The sequence below is a fragment of the Cebus imitator genome, unplaced genomic scaffold (genome assembly GCF_001604975.1).
Source record: "Cebus imitator isolate Cc_AM_T3 unplaced genomic scaffold, Cebus_imitator-1.0 Scaffold580, whole genome shotgun sequence".
Lineage (NCBI taxonomy): Eukaryota > Metazoa > Chordata > Mammalia > Primates > Cebidae > Cebus > Cebus imitator.
The window spans coordinates 615,284-629,024 of NW_016107895.1; the positions used below are offsets into that span (position 1 = coordinate 615,284).

Genomic DNA, 13,741 nt, shown 5'->3' on the forward strand with positions numbered 1-13,741 from the left:
TACAGGTGTGAGCCACTACACCAGCCCTAAAACATCTATTTATTTATTTTCTGATATGGTATCTGCCCTTTCGGTAATGCTAGGTTTTCAATTGACTGGATTTGATTTGCTTTGCATTCCCATAGTGAACAGTTCCTTTAGGTAGATGCCCTTTCATCCTGGTAGCTATTTCACCTCCTTCCTCCCTTTGCTCACAGTGAATTAGGTAATTATCAGTCTTAGTAATCTCCATTAGGAATTTCTTTTCCACAGTTAACAACAAAGCTCTGTTTTCATTTCATTTTATTTTTTGACTCCTGATTTTATTATTTAATTTCTTTTTTTCATTTAGTCTGCTGTGGTTGGGAAGCCTTGCCTCCCAAGAGCAGAGTCAGTTGGAGCTGGTCGTTGTTGGAAGAGAGCGTGTTGGGGAACTGGGATGGGGGCAGGGGGACCCCCACTCTGCTGGCGGTCCTGGGTGGAGAATAAGAACTGTACTTCAGAGCCCGGGGTGTGGTGGGAAGGGGATGAGGCAGGAGCAGCAATCTGGGGAGGTGGGGCCCACCTCAGTCCCCAGCTTCATTTTCTTCTACTGTTTCCTCACTGGTGGCATTCTCTGCAGTCTTGGAGACCTTTTTTTTTCTTTTTCTGGGTTTTTTGACTTGCAGAACTCTAGGGGAGGGCCTTTAGCTCTGTATCCTCGACCTCCATCTCAGACTTGTAGAGGTCAGGCTTGAAGGGACCACTGGTTTACTGCATAAGGCTAATGGGCATGAGCAGAACTATAAATTTAAACTGGGCAACAAATTCACCCTCCTTCTCATAGAGAACATTAGACGGTTGCAGCAGTTCATGTTTGGCACACTTCACCACACCCATCTGAGGCTTCTTCTCATCTTAAAATGCTCTTAAAATAAGTGACCTGACATCAAAACGCCTTTCCATCTCACTGAAGAAGGCACATGTAGTTTTCATTTTCAGTCCGTAGTGTTTAGAGGGGTCTCATTTGTAAATAGTGGTTCTCTGTCCTGTATCCTTGGTCTTGCCCTCTCCTGAGCTGAAGAGAACATCCACAGCATATAGTTCATGTACCTCAAATTCAGCTTTTTCATGGTCCTTCTGCTGGTCTGTGCAATTCTGGTTAATGTTTTTTCCCTCCATCAATGACATGCTGCTTCAACTGGTTTGACAGCATACCTCCTCTTGCAGTGCAGTTAAATGAGTGGGCAGCTTTGTTCTGAGCTTCTGTCTCTTGTGTGTTCTGGTTTCTAGGTTTGACCAGGTGTAGGGCAGCTTCAGCACAAAGGTGAGTTGCCTTAATAACATCTGCTTTCCTCCCTGTTACTTGGGTCCCCTGAGCTACATCAACCACAGAAGTATGAGCTACATTAGTGATGAAGCCATTCACATGGACCCCAAGGTCAATTTTTACCAACATACCTTCCTTGAGAATATAATCATGGTTGCTCTTCAAAGGGGAGAAGTGACACATACAGTTGTTTACTAAAATGATGGTGGGAAAAGCAATACCTTTTTTCATTTCCTTTTTTTTCCTCAAAGACTTTCCCTGTTTCTTCCGTAATCGTGGTATCTGAGCTAAATGCTTCCACCAAGGACCGAAGTACCTGGTTGGTGGTGTCGCCCCCCATCTTATATTTGGTCACAACCAGGTCCTTGGCAATAGTTTGCTCCTGCTGCTTGTCGTCGCCTGATATCTTCCTACCACCATCACTGGCAGCCTCGTTTTCCCTGAGCCGCCACCTCTGTCTCCCTTCCCAGCCACAGGCTGTGGTCTGAGCCCCCTCAATCCTCAAGGAGAGGGCCAGCAAAACCTCAAGCAAGAAAGGGAGCCGCAGGCAGGCAAGAGCAAAGCTCTGTTTTTAATGAAGAGGTCTTTTTGTTTCATTTTTAAATACCCAGAGGCTCATTCTGACAAGTTTTCAGCTTCTTTGTAGCTTTCTTTATCTTCACTACATGGCAAACAATACAATGTAACCTTTTCTGTAGTCTGCCCCTGTCTGCCAAAGGGGGAAGGAAATCAAATAGGAGAGACAACTTAGAGCTGAAGGTTGTCAGAGAAGTAAAATGTTCTTACGAGGTGGTGCTGCGAATAAAGGGCATCCACGCAGGTGTGCCTGACCAAATTGATGGCTTTTGGGTGTGCATTGATATTTGGTATGGGGGAAGGGCCATTGAAGAGGTTTTGTGTTGGAACACCTGGAGAGCAAAGAGAGGGGTGTGGTTGGGGGTGAGTGGAGGAGACAAGGTGGTTGGTGGTTGTGGTCTAGCCTGGGTCAGGGAGAATTCCAAGTTCTATAGCAAGATGGGCTACTGGAACAAGTGCTTTTCAGAAACAAGGCGTCTCACTGTGCTCCGGTAACAAAGCGGCATGGAGGGAGGAAGGGAAAGGGGTTATCAGCTAGATATTGAGTCTGTCCCACCTGTAACATTTTCAGGTTTCAGAACAAGAGTTCAACTGGGGATCCACATACCATATGTCTAAATATTTGAAATGTTTAAATCAATGAATACAACATGTTTTATTTAATGGTTTATCTACAGTTATCATTATGACACCTGTACCTTCATAATGACCTCAAAGGCCAGGTTGGGTTCTAGAATTCTGACTCCTGCCCCAGCGGTGTGGGAAGAACTGCTCCCCTTCCCCCTCCCGCTTTAGAAATATTTCAGACCTACACAAAATTGTAGAAAACATTACTATAAACATCCATGTATCTACTACTCAGCTTAAGAAATGTCACATTACAAATACAGTTGATGCCTGCTGTGGAGCCTTCTCTACTTGAATGCCCCTCTCTTTCTTTCCCTGAGAGGTAACCACCGTCTCAAGTGCTTGTCTTTCAAATGCACACCTTTCTGTATGCTTCATTTGTACCCATCTCTTACATGCACACCTTTTAGTCTCTATGTATATACCCACAATCAATTTATGGTGATCATTAGTATGTTTTCTTAGAAGTCATATACATGGTATCATGTTTGTATCCTTTTGGACCGACTTTTTCCTTTATGCAGGCCGCAGCCCCTGTGAGTTCTAGTCTCCTCCCCAGCCCAGCCCTTGCTGTCCCTTTTGGTTTACCTGAAACAGCCCCTAGCCAGTGAGTTAAGGCCGGTCTGACAGGAGGTGAAGCACAGCTTCTTCCTCTGTTGCTTGAAACCAGTGGCTCTCCAACCTTAGTGTTCATCAGAAGCCCCTGGGGGACTTGTTAAAACACAGCTTGCTGACCCCACCCCAGATTTTCAGATCCCATAGGTCTTGGGTGGAGTCTGAGAATTCCCAGGTAATGCTGATGATGCTGTTTGGGGAACCAAACTTGGAGAACCACTGCTCCAGATCAAAGTCTGGACCCAAGCTCAGCAATACCATGTGGCCTCCAGGCAACATGGGCCATCCATGAAGTTTTCTTCAAAACCATGCTCTAGAGCAGCACTGTCCAATAGACATACAATGTGATCTACATGGGTAATTCTAAATGTTCTAGTAGCCACATTAAAAAACAAAGAGAAATCAATACAAACTTTACTATTTTGATTCAAGTATTATCATTTCAATGTGTAATTAGTATAAAAACATTAGTAAAACATGCGATATTGACACTTACAGCATATATTTAAACAGAATATCCATATTACAAGTGCTTACTAGCCACAGCATTGGCTAGTGACTAAGGTAGTAGACAACACAGCTCTAAAGACTTGAGCCCCATCTCGCTCTTTTCAAAAATTGTTTTAAACTTGACATTTTAATTGATTTTTCGTTGCACTAAGTCTTACCAAATGTTGGAAAGTAATACCTTTCAATGAAGGTATCGTGGCCCAAAACAAAGAGGTAAAGGAGAGATTTGAGTTAGGATTATTATTGAAAAATCTGCCCATGTTTCAGTTTATTAATTTAAAGTAAACTTTTATTTTTAACTTGAACAAACACTGTCAAATACATTCAGGAAAGTTAGCTGTCACTGGATATCACTTTTGATGTAATGAACTTTGTAATGTCAGGTGTTAAAATTCCCAGAGGCATCTGAAACAAACAAACAAACAAACAAACAATGAGCAACAGAGTCTTCTTTCTATACCTCCTAACTGCAGAATGAAATGAGAGAAAATAAATAATGGTACAACATTAACTGACACCAGTGACTTTCTAAATAGAAGAAAATGGCCAGGTCTGTGTATATCTGCAACATTTGTGTGCTATATTTTAAATCAGTAGAGAAGAACACCTTTTCCTTTTGTAACTCACAAACTTGGATAGTGGGGTGTTTGTGGAACTGAAGGTTTCATTCAGATGATCACACCAACCTTGTCAGCCTAGCACTAGAAAAGCTTGTTGTTTTTGTTTTTACATGAGAATCCATTCTCATGTAAATAAATCTCTGAAGCTTCATCAGCCTGTGCTGGTTCCAAAAATGATATTCCCTTACCCTCCCAGACCCTTGGTTTCCATATCTACCATATAGAAAAGAAGCTGTTAAGAAATATACAACTGTGAAAATGCAAAAAAAGAAAAAAGAAAATATTAACTATTTAGATATATTCAAAGACAGATATACCTTAAGACTTAATTACTAATTCAGTGATAAACACATATTCTTTTCATCTGTGACATAAAATACAAAAATATATAGCTAAACAAATATTTAGGTATTAGTCATTAAATGTGGTCCTACTTGAAATTCTTAGCTTTTTGCTATTTGTTAGTAGTCACTTTGTAAAAAGCATTGGAGTTGTCTCCTAGTTACTATGGGGAGCCTGCATTTCTGTGGTCAAGTAATGAAGGCCCAACTAATGCATGGCCCAGCCTAGTTAGCTGCTGTGTCTGGCAACTGCTGTGTCTGGCAACCAATATTGTACACAAATATTGGTCTTGGTAGTAGGTCTGATTCATTTGCCACTTGTTAGCAGTTTTGCAGCTAGAGGACAAAAGACCTCAACATGAACAAATGAGTAGCCATGAAGTATATTTCAGACCACATTGCAGTTCATATTACTAGGTACATGAAAATTCTAGTAGCATTTTAAGTAAATTAAATTGAATTTTAAAGCTAATGTTAAACTTTTTATTAATTAATTTACTGGGAAGTTTTGAAAAAAATAAAATTGTCAGTAACAGGTAAATGCCAGGAATAGTTGAGTGATTCTCAAAGCTATACACAGATACCTGGATTTTCTTGCTTCCCCTCTGCTGTGTCTAGGTCCCTTTGGAGTTCTTCCTCTTGTTTTTCACATCCTTTTCTTTTTCTTGTTCTTTCTTTTCTTCATCTGCAGCATCTTGGGCCTCCTCATCCCACTTCTCAGGCTGCGATTTAGTGATTTCTTTAGTGAAGAATAATACAGACATTGGGACCAGTCATTCACAGAAAATATAGTCTAATTTATAACTAGCAGTGGCATCTAGTACTCCAACCTCAGGAAAAGCAGGAGGATAGACTTAACTAAGAAAGGAATAGCTAGGCACCTTCCTACTGGTTTTCAGAACAGTTCCATGGCCCTCATGTGGCTGCTGCTTAATCATTTCTACAGTGACACTATTTCCCTTTTTTCCAGTAAATCTCCCACCCAATGCTGGTGACTATGTCTAGTTCTTTGGAGAAGAAGAGATCAGAATCACCAGGTCTGATTGCATTCTATGGTGCTTTGGTCAGAACTTTGTTGGGGAAATATTTGTTTGCCTCGAAAGACAAATTCTAAGGTGAAGCTCGTTGGTTCCTCACCCCCCTGAATGTTTCATTTTTACCGAGGTCTCCTGTTTCACTTGATCTCATCTGGGGGATCAACTTTCTAAGAATCTTTACATTTTGAGGCTGAGGTGGGCAGATCATGAGGTCAGAAGTTTGAGACCAGCCTGAGCAACATGGTGAAACCCCATCTCTACTAAAGATAGAAAAATGAGCCGGGCATGGTGGTGTGTGCCTGTAATCCCAGCTACATAGGAGGCTGAGGCAGGAAAATGGCTTGAACCCGGTAGGCAGAGGTTGTAAGTAGTGAGCCGAAATGGTGCCATTGCACTCCAGCCTGAGTGACAGAGCGAGACTTTGTCTCAAAAAAAAAAAAAAAGAATCTTTATATTTTTGAAAAACCGTGAACCAAAAAGGATGCCTGCCATTTCCTGCTCTTTTCCTTTGGGTGTCCCTTCTGTTTCCTGTGGAGCTCCCTCCTGAACCCCTATCTACCCGGCCATTCATCTGTGGGCTTGCAAATGACATCGATGATCTCAGATCTCCTATCAGACAGAGGTTGGTAGAGGGTGGCATGCTTTCTGAAAATCAGAGGTCCTTATAGAAAAGGGCTTCAACTTATTGGGACATGTTCGGCCTTAAGTTTCAGGAGGGCCCTGAACCCCGCTTTACCACCCGCTTCCACCAGCTGTGCCTGCACTGTGGCCCTGCCCAGAGCCCTCGGGTGCATGTGTTCCCACCTCCCCGCTGCTGCCACTAGCCTGTTCCTCACCTTTGGGGGCTGTGGCCTCCTCTGCGGCTGGTTCCTCTGCGGCCGGTCCCTCTGCTGCTGGTTCCTCTGCGGCCGGTTCCTCTGCTGCTGGTTCCTCTGCGGCCGGTCCCTCTGTGGCTGGTTCCTCTGCGGCCGGTTCCTCTGCTGCCGGTTGCTCTGCAGACGGTCCCTCTGTGGCCTCCTCTGCAGGCTTCTCCTCTGTGGCCTCCTCAGCTGGCTCTTCTGCAGGCTGCCTTGCCATCTCGTCGGGTTCGGCCGGCACCACAGGCTCTGGGACTGACGCGGCCTCCTGGATCAGGCCCTGGCCATCGCCCTCTGGGCCTGGGGTCCCCACGCTCAGCCTCTGAGGTGCCCCCAGCCGGCGGGGCTCGCCCGAGCGATTGAGTGCAGCAGCACGGGCCATCCCCATCAGGCGGCCACAGTGACGGGGCCCCATCACGATGTGGTCGTTGTGATAGAGGCGGCGGAGAAGGGAGTAGACCAAGTCGAGTAACACAAAGCGAACACCCATCATGGGGTAGCGATGAGCGACCGCGACCAAATTGAGGTTGTGGTCCACGTCCCCCTCTTCCTCCTCCTCCTCCTCCTCTACCGGCCCAATGTCCGAGTCCTCCTCGACGCTCCTGCCCCTGGGGGCTGCAGCCAGGTCTGCTGCCTGCTCACCCTCCTCCACCCTGAGGCCTTCCATGGGCCCTGAGTCTCCGGCCATCTCAGCCACGGGCACCACGTTACCACTATTGGGACTGGAATCAATGCCCTCCCGGTCACCAGCTCCGGCTGCCTCGACTTGCGCTCCCTCCTGGCTCACCAGGGCCTCCTGGTCCCCTTGGGTTGGCTCTGGATCCCCTGTGGCAGACATGATGCGTCAGCGCCTCAATTGGGGTGGCGACCAGGCTGAGGTGACGACGGTGAAGACGGTAGCTGCTGAGGTGGCTGCGGCTGAGGGGAGGCGAGAGGCTGGCTGCTGAGGGAATACGAGTCTGTCTCCTTATTAAGGGAATAAAAGTCTGTCTCTGAGGAGACTCTAAACTGGGAAGGGTAGGGAGCTGATCCCAGGAGCCTCCTGCCAAGGCTGGTCTGAGAGGACTTAGACAGGGAGGGAAAGATTCTCGTTGGCAGGCAACAGGGGGCGGCCGGAAGTGTCAACAAGGGGAGGGTTCTCAGTGAGTTCTAAGCTCATTTGCTGAAAACTTTAGATTGACATGCTCTGTGTCCAATGAGTGATCAACACCCTTAAGCTCTAGGACAATTCAGAATCCAGAGCTTTTTCTTCTTTCCTTTTTCTTTTCTGTTAGAATCTCGCTCTGTCGCCCAGGCTGGAGTGCAGTGGCATGATCTCGGCTCACTGCAACTCCCCCCTCCTGGGTTCCAGTTGATTCTCCTGCCTCAGCCTCCTGAGTAGCTGGGAGGGACTACCGGTGCACACCACCAAGCCCAGCTAATTTTTGTATTTTTAGTAGAGACGAGGTTTCACCATGTTGGCCATGATGGTCTTGATCTCCTGACATTGTCATCCGCCAGCTTTGGCCTCCCAAGGTGCTGGGATTACAGGTCCAGGGCTACCTTTTAGGTCCACACAAGTCCAGGGCTACCTTTTAGGTCCACACAAGTCCTGCCCTTTTAATTTTATGATTATTAGCAACACTATAGTGGTCCAATGTGGAGACACCCTGGAGCATGTGAACTGCAAGGTGTCCACAGAGTTCACTTATTTCCACCTAGTAATGGCTCATGCCAGTAGAGACAGGGTCATAAAAATGTTATATAGCTCAGACCTAAGCAGTTGTGAAAACCTCCCAAGAAGAGAGGTAAGATTTAACGTAGTTAAAGCTGCTTAGAAAAGAACGTGCAGAGTTGAAATGGATGCAGTCAACACTGAGTGTTGAGGTGGTTGTTGAGGTGGTAAATGACAGACACTGGAAGGTGTTTAACGAATCCTGCCAAATTCACTTCAAACCTCCGAATAATGAAAAAAAAAAAAGTTTCTTTTTAAAAAGGACCAGGTCATCTCATAAGAGCTAAGCATAAAAAACACCAGAAGGGCCCAGGCACGGTGGTTCACACCTGTAATCCCAGAACTTTGGGAGGGCAAGGCAGACAGATCACCTGAGGTCAGGAGTTTGAGACCAGCCAGGCCGACATGGTAAAACCATGTCTCTACTAAAAATACAAAAAATTAGCTGGGCATGGTGGCACATGCCTGTAGTCCCAGCTAATTGGGAGGCTGATACAGCAGAATCGCTGGAGGTGAAGGTTGCAGTGAGCCGAGATTGCATCACTGCACTCCAGCCTGGGTGACAGAGTGAGACTCCATCTCAAAAACAAAACAAAACAAAACAAAACAAAACAAAACAAAACAAAACAAAACACCAAAAGAACAGGCTTCCTAGGGTGTTTCAAGCAACAGCCCAAGACTTTTTGTTGATTTCAAGACCCACTTAACCAAGATTCAAGTGGTAAGTAATTCTGAACATTCTGGAGAAATCAATGTTATTTTATATTCATTTTATGAACTTTTTTTTGTCACACTACAACTACTCTGAAAAAAATAGCAAGTAGCATATTTCATGTATTCAATTCAGGAATAGTAATATCATTAAATCTCATCAAGATGAGCAGGACATTTTTTTTTTCCTTTCATGAACTCAATCAAATTTCAGTGTTTCTATTTTTCTTTAGTTTCACCTGAAAAAAGGAGCATAGTGCTGTCATAAACCATTGGTTTAAATCTGGAAGACAATGTGGAAAGTTCCTAATCCAAAATACTCACTATAAAGACAGCAAAACCGAGGCAGAACCCCAATCTGAGGTCTAGAGTTGGCTTTAATATTTGCTTCCTGATGTGAAGTAGGGAAAGTTACTTATTTCCAGGCCTTAGTTTTATCATTTGTGAGGTTAGGATAATGATTCCCTAGCTACCTCACGAGGCTGATTTGAGAATCAGGTAAGATAAGACTTAGGAATTCTCTCTAAAAAAAAAAGAATCAAGTAAAATAATAGGGTGAAAGCCCTTTTCATACTGTAAAATGCTATACATGTATATGATTACATCAACAATAATTTTTCCTTGTACTTAAATTATTGGAAAGAAGCTATCAGGTATAGTTGGCCCTCTGTATCCATGGATTCTGCATGAGTGGATTCAACTAAATGTGGATCAAAAATATTCAGAAAAACATTGCATATGCACTGAACATGTGCAGACTTTTCTTCTTCTCATTATTCCCTAAACAGTATAGTACAACAACTATTTAAATAGCATTTACATTGTATTAGGTATTGCAAATAATCTAGAGACGACTTAAGGCATACGTGATAATGTGTGTAGGTTATATGCAAATACTATGCCATTTTGTATCTGGAGCTTGGGCATCTGCAGATTTTGGTATCTTCAGGAGGTTTTGGAATCTATCCCCCATGGTTAATGAGGGATGACTAGTCTCTCAGGCCTTCAGAGAACCCTCTAATTTGGATTTGGAGGAATCAGATTTTTCCTATCTATCTACATGGAGTTATATACTCTCCTGGCTAAGTACATACCCTGACTTCAGTCAAGATTTGAGTGAAATAGGTAGGTGGAATGAGATGGGTTTATATTTATGATATTAACTATTTGTTGAAAATATTTTATCAGTTTGATTTTGCCTTCTAAGTTGGTTAATGTTTCCAGGTATTTAGTTTTTCATTTATATGTTGCAATTTACTTTTAATGTTAACTTCATTATAAATTTGCAAATCTTCTTGTACAGAGAATTTTTATCTTATATTTTCTTTTTGGGGATCCTCTTAATGTTTACCTTTAGCTCCTTAATCGATAGTGTGAGATTAAAGTCTCAGATGATTTTTATTTTGAATGGCTCACTTATAGCACCTCATATTGAATAACTCTTCCCGTCTATACTGATATGTGGCCATGTGCTCTTTAGCATTTTCTATAAAGGTAGAAAAAATGCAAGAGAAAATTCATTTTCCCCAAATTTCAGAACTTGAAATGGCCTTTAGCTATTGAGTCCAAGCTTATTCTTCAAGTGGAAAAATTAAGGCCTGGAGTAGTTAACTGGCTTTCCAATGTCATACTACTCAATGGAGGAGCCAGGAGTAGAACCAACATCTTCTGACCTTTAATCTGAAATTGAGACAGGAATGCTTATTTTACATACAGCTTCAGGGGCAACTTGACAGCACAAGGTTAATTACCCAGACAAATAAATGGCTATGAGTTGAGGGTCTCTGAAATTCAGACAAGCCTGTACTCCTGACTCTGAATCAATCAGCAAATATTTACTAAACACTTACATGCAATGCCTCATGTAAGACCTTGCTAGGGACAGAGAAATAGGTGCCACCACCTCTGGAAATAAGGATCTCATAGTCTAGCTGGGAGAAAGGATTGTGTGTTGAGAAGGGAGGTAAAAAAGCAGTACCTGACGTTCAGAGCTGGCCTGGCACTCATAGCTAAGCCATCTTTTTTTCCTACTCAATATAAACAATTGCATAGAACACCAACATCTCACAGGATCACTCTGTGTCTATGATAAAAAGAAACAAAGCAAGGCCACTTTATAATTTCATTCAAGCAGAGAAAAATGAAGTCACAAAATACTAAACAAAATACTAAGCTTAGGTTGTCTTGATTAAAATGGGTACCACTTCTTTACCAATTACAGCTTTATACTGGTTCTAATATCCCCTCTCTATAAATAATATTTATCAAAATACCAATCAGAACTGTACCCACTTTCTGATAGCATTTAATCTAGAGCAAATCCTCACTTTGTTCAAAACTTCCTCATATGCTAAGCTTTGGAATTGGGGAAGGAAGTGATATTGCCTCTGGCAAGAAAATAGGCATAGGGGATTTGATAGAAGTCTTGGGGTGAGGAAGGTGTCTAATGGGGCACCCTTGGTTTCTGCTACAATGCTATCACCAGGACTGGCTCTACTCTGTCTTAGCGAAAACAAATACAGTCAGGTAGATGGTTTTTGTATACTTACAGTATTCCTACTGTTTTTTCTTTTACCTCCTTTCTGTGTATGTCCATCCATTTTTGTTTCATAACTTTGAACAAGACCATTACTATTCACTTTAAAGGAGCATGTTACCAAAAAAACCCAAACCAAAAACCACATAAGTGTCTTCCTACATCATGAAGAACTGGAGTGTCCACTTGAAGGTACAGGACAAATACACCAGACTCTAGTCATTCAATCATTCATTGAGTATATATCTATCACCTACTATATGCCTGGAGTTATGTCAAGGACTGGGGACACATTGGTGCTTAAGATCCATGGCTTGATCTATCTAGTTCATGGTCTACAGGGGAAGACAGACATTTGGATAATGATGACACAAGGTGTCAAGAACTGTAACAGGGATGAACACAAGGTACTATGGGATCTCATGAGAGAGAATGATTAGCTAAGGCTGAGGGGATGGTAGGGAAGGTGGGTTGGTGACTGGGAAGGTACTCAAGAGGGGGCATTTCAGCTGAGTCCTGAAACTATGAGTTTAGCCAGCAATAAATATTGTGGGGAAGTCATTGCAAGTAAAGGAAGCAGCATGGATAAAGGCAGAGGTATGTGTATATTGGTCCAAGGCAATGAAATGGCTGGAGCATTGGGCAGAGTGGCAGATGGGCCTTTAAAGCAGGTGGGGCTGGGGATGGATACTCCATTCTCCATGATGTGCTTATTTCACATTGCATATCTGTACCAAAACATCTCATATATCCGATAAATATATACACCTAATATGTACCCACAAAAATTAAAAATAAAAGAAATAGAAAAATAAAGCAGATGGGGCAATGAATAATGAATGCTTCTCTAAAGAGTTTGCCCTTTGGCCTGAAAGGGCCAGACTGTCCACTAGAAGCGGCAGGACAAATACTCTAGACTCTAGTAATTCAATCATTCACTGAGTTTGCCCTTTGTCTTAAAACTCCTTCGCCTGTTTTCCCTTTGTATAGAAGAAATTTCCAGAAGTATTACTGCAAGTTTTCAGTGTCTTATGTTCTTAGTTATTTTAATGGGCCTTCCTTTCAGGTTGTCCAATGGCTACCTCATTGGCATTTAGTTTTTAGTCAAAGGGCACTCATGGGGGTTGTCCCTGACCACCGTGACTAAAGCTGTCACCTACCTTCATCCCAATCACTGTTATATCACTACCCTGTTTTATTTCCTTTATAGCCCTTGTACTAACTTAACTAATTTTATCTTTGTTGTATCCTCTTTTCTTACCACCACCACTCTAGATGCCATAAACACAGGAATTACTGCCTGTTTCCTCTGATATTTACCCAAACACCTAGAATGGTGCCTGGAACAGAGTAAATAAATACTTGTTAGATGACTGTTTTCTCTACATTGGTTAGCTGTACAAGGTGCAAAACCAAATGTTAAGTTGCAAAATCGTGTTTATAAATTGGATGAGCCTCCAATGGGTTAGTAAGATTAAGGTTGTTTTGAATTTCTGTAAAGTGTTGGTAATTTCCTTAGACGTCAATACATCTCTGTTTTTAGATTGAGAAAGCAGCTTCAGGGGAAAACTGAGCCAGTATATATAAGATTACAGGGGCTTATACGAGTGTTAAAATGCATTTGTTTTGTGGTTAACACATGCCAAATTGCAACTTTTGCAGAGAATTCACATGTAAGCCAACTTCCTGTCTACTTACATGGTGTGAGTTAAAGTTTTCTGATATTTTCTTGCCCTACCTTGCCACAGGGTCTGAAATTCCCCATTTTAGCATAATTTTGTAAGACATTTCAGAGACAAGTACATTAGAGGTTAACATAATGTCACAACCTGCCTGAAAGTTGGTGTCATTTACCAGATATTACTTTAAGGCAGGGACTTAAGGAAGTGGAATAGAAATTTTGAAAATATGTAAGGAGTAGAGGAATAAAGAGAAGATCTGAGGCCGGGTGCATTGGCTCACACCTGTAATCCCAGCACTTTGGGAGATCAAAGCAGGCAGATAATTTGAGGTCAGGAGTTCAAGACCAGCCTGGCCAACATGGTGAAACCCTGTCTCTACTAAAAATACAAAAGTTAGCTGGGTGTAGTGGTGGGTCCCTGTAATCCCACCTACTTGGGAGGCTGAGGCATAAGAATTGCTTGAACCCAGGAAGCAGAGATTGCAGTGAGCCAAGATGGCGCCACTCACTGCACACCAGCCTGGGCTATAGAGCAAAACTCAGCCTCAAAAAAAAAAAAAAAAAGGAAAAATATTTTGAAAAAGGAGGCTGAGTGCAATAGCTCATGCCTGTAATCCCAGTACTTTGG

At 42.8% G+C, this 13,741-nt stretch overlaps 1 protein-coding gene and 1 pseudogene across 1 annotated transcript; both read right to left on the minus strand.

The window, feature by feature from the left end:
• Positions 1-545: 545 nt before the first annotated feature.
• On the minus strand, positions 546-3,876 carry LOC108294442 (annotated as a pseudogene).
• An 819-nt stretch (positions 3,877-4,695) lies between these two features.
• LOC108294443 (cancer/testis antigen 47A-like) lies at positions 4,696-7,309 on the minus strand. The gene is made up of 3 exons (XM_017516330.2): positions 6,569-7,309; positions 6,451-6,466; positions 4,696-5,316 (listed from the first exon to the last, which is right to left on the minus strand). The coding sequence occupies exons 1-3, from the start codon at positions 7,307-7,309 to the stop codon at positions 5,192-5,194; spliced, it is 882 nt and encodes a 293-aa protein (XP_017371819.1). The 3' UTR covers positions 4,696-5,191.
• Positions 7,310-13,741: the final 6,432 nt, after the last annotated feature.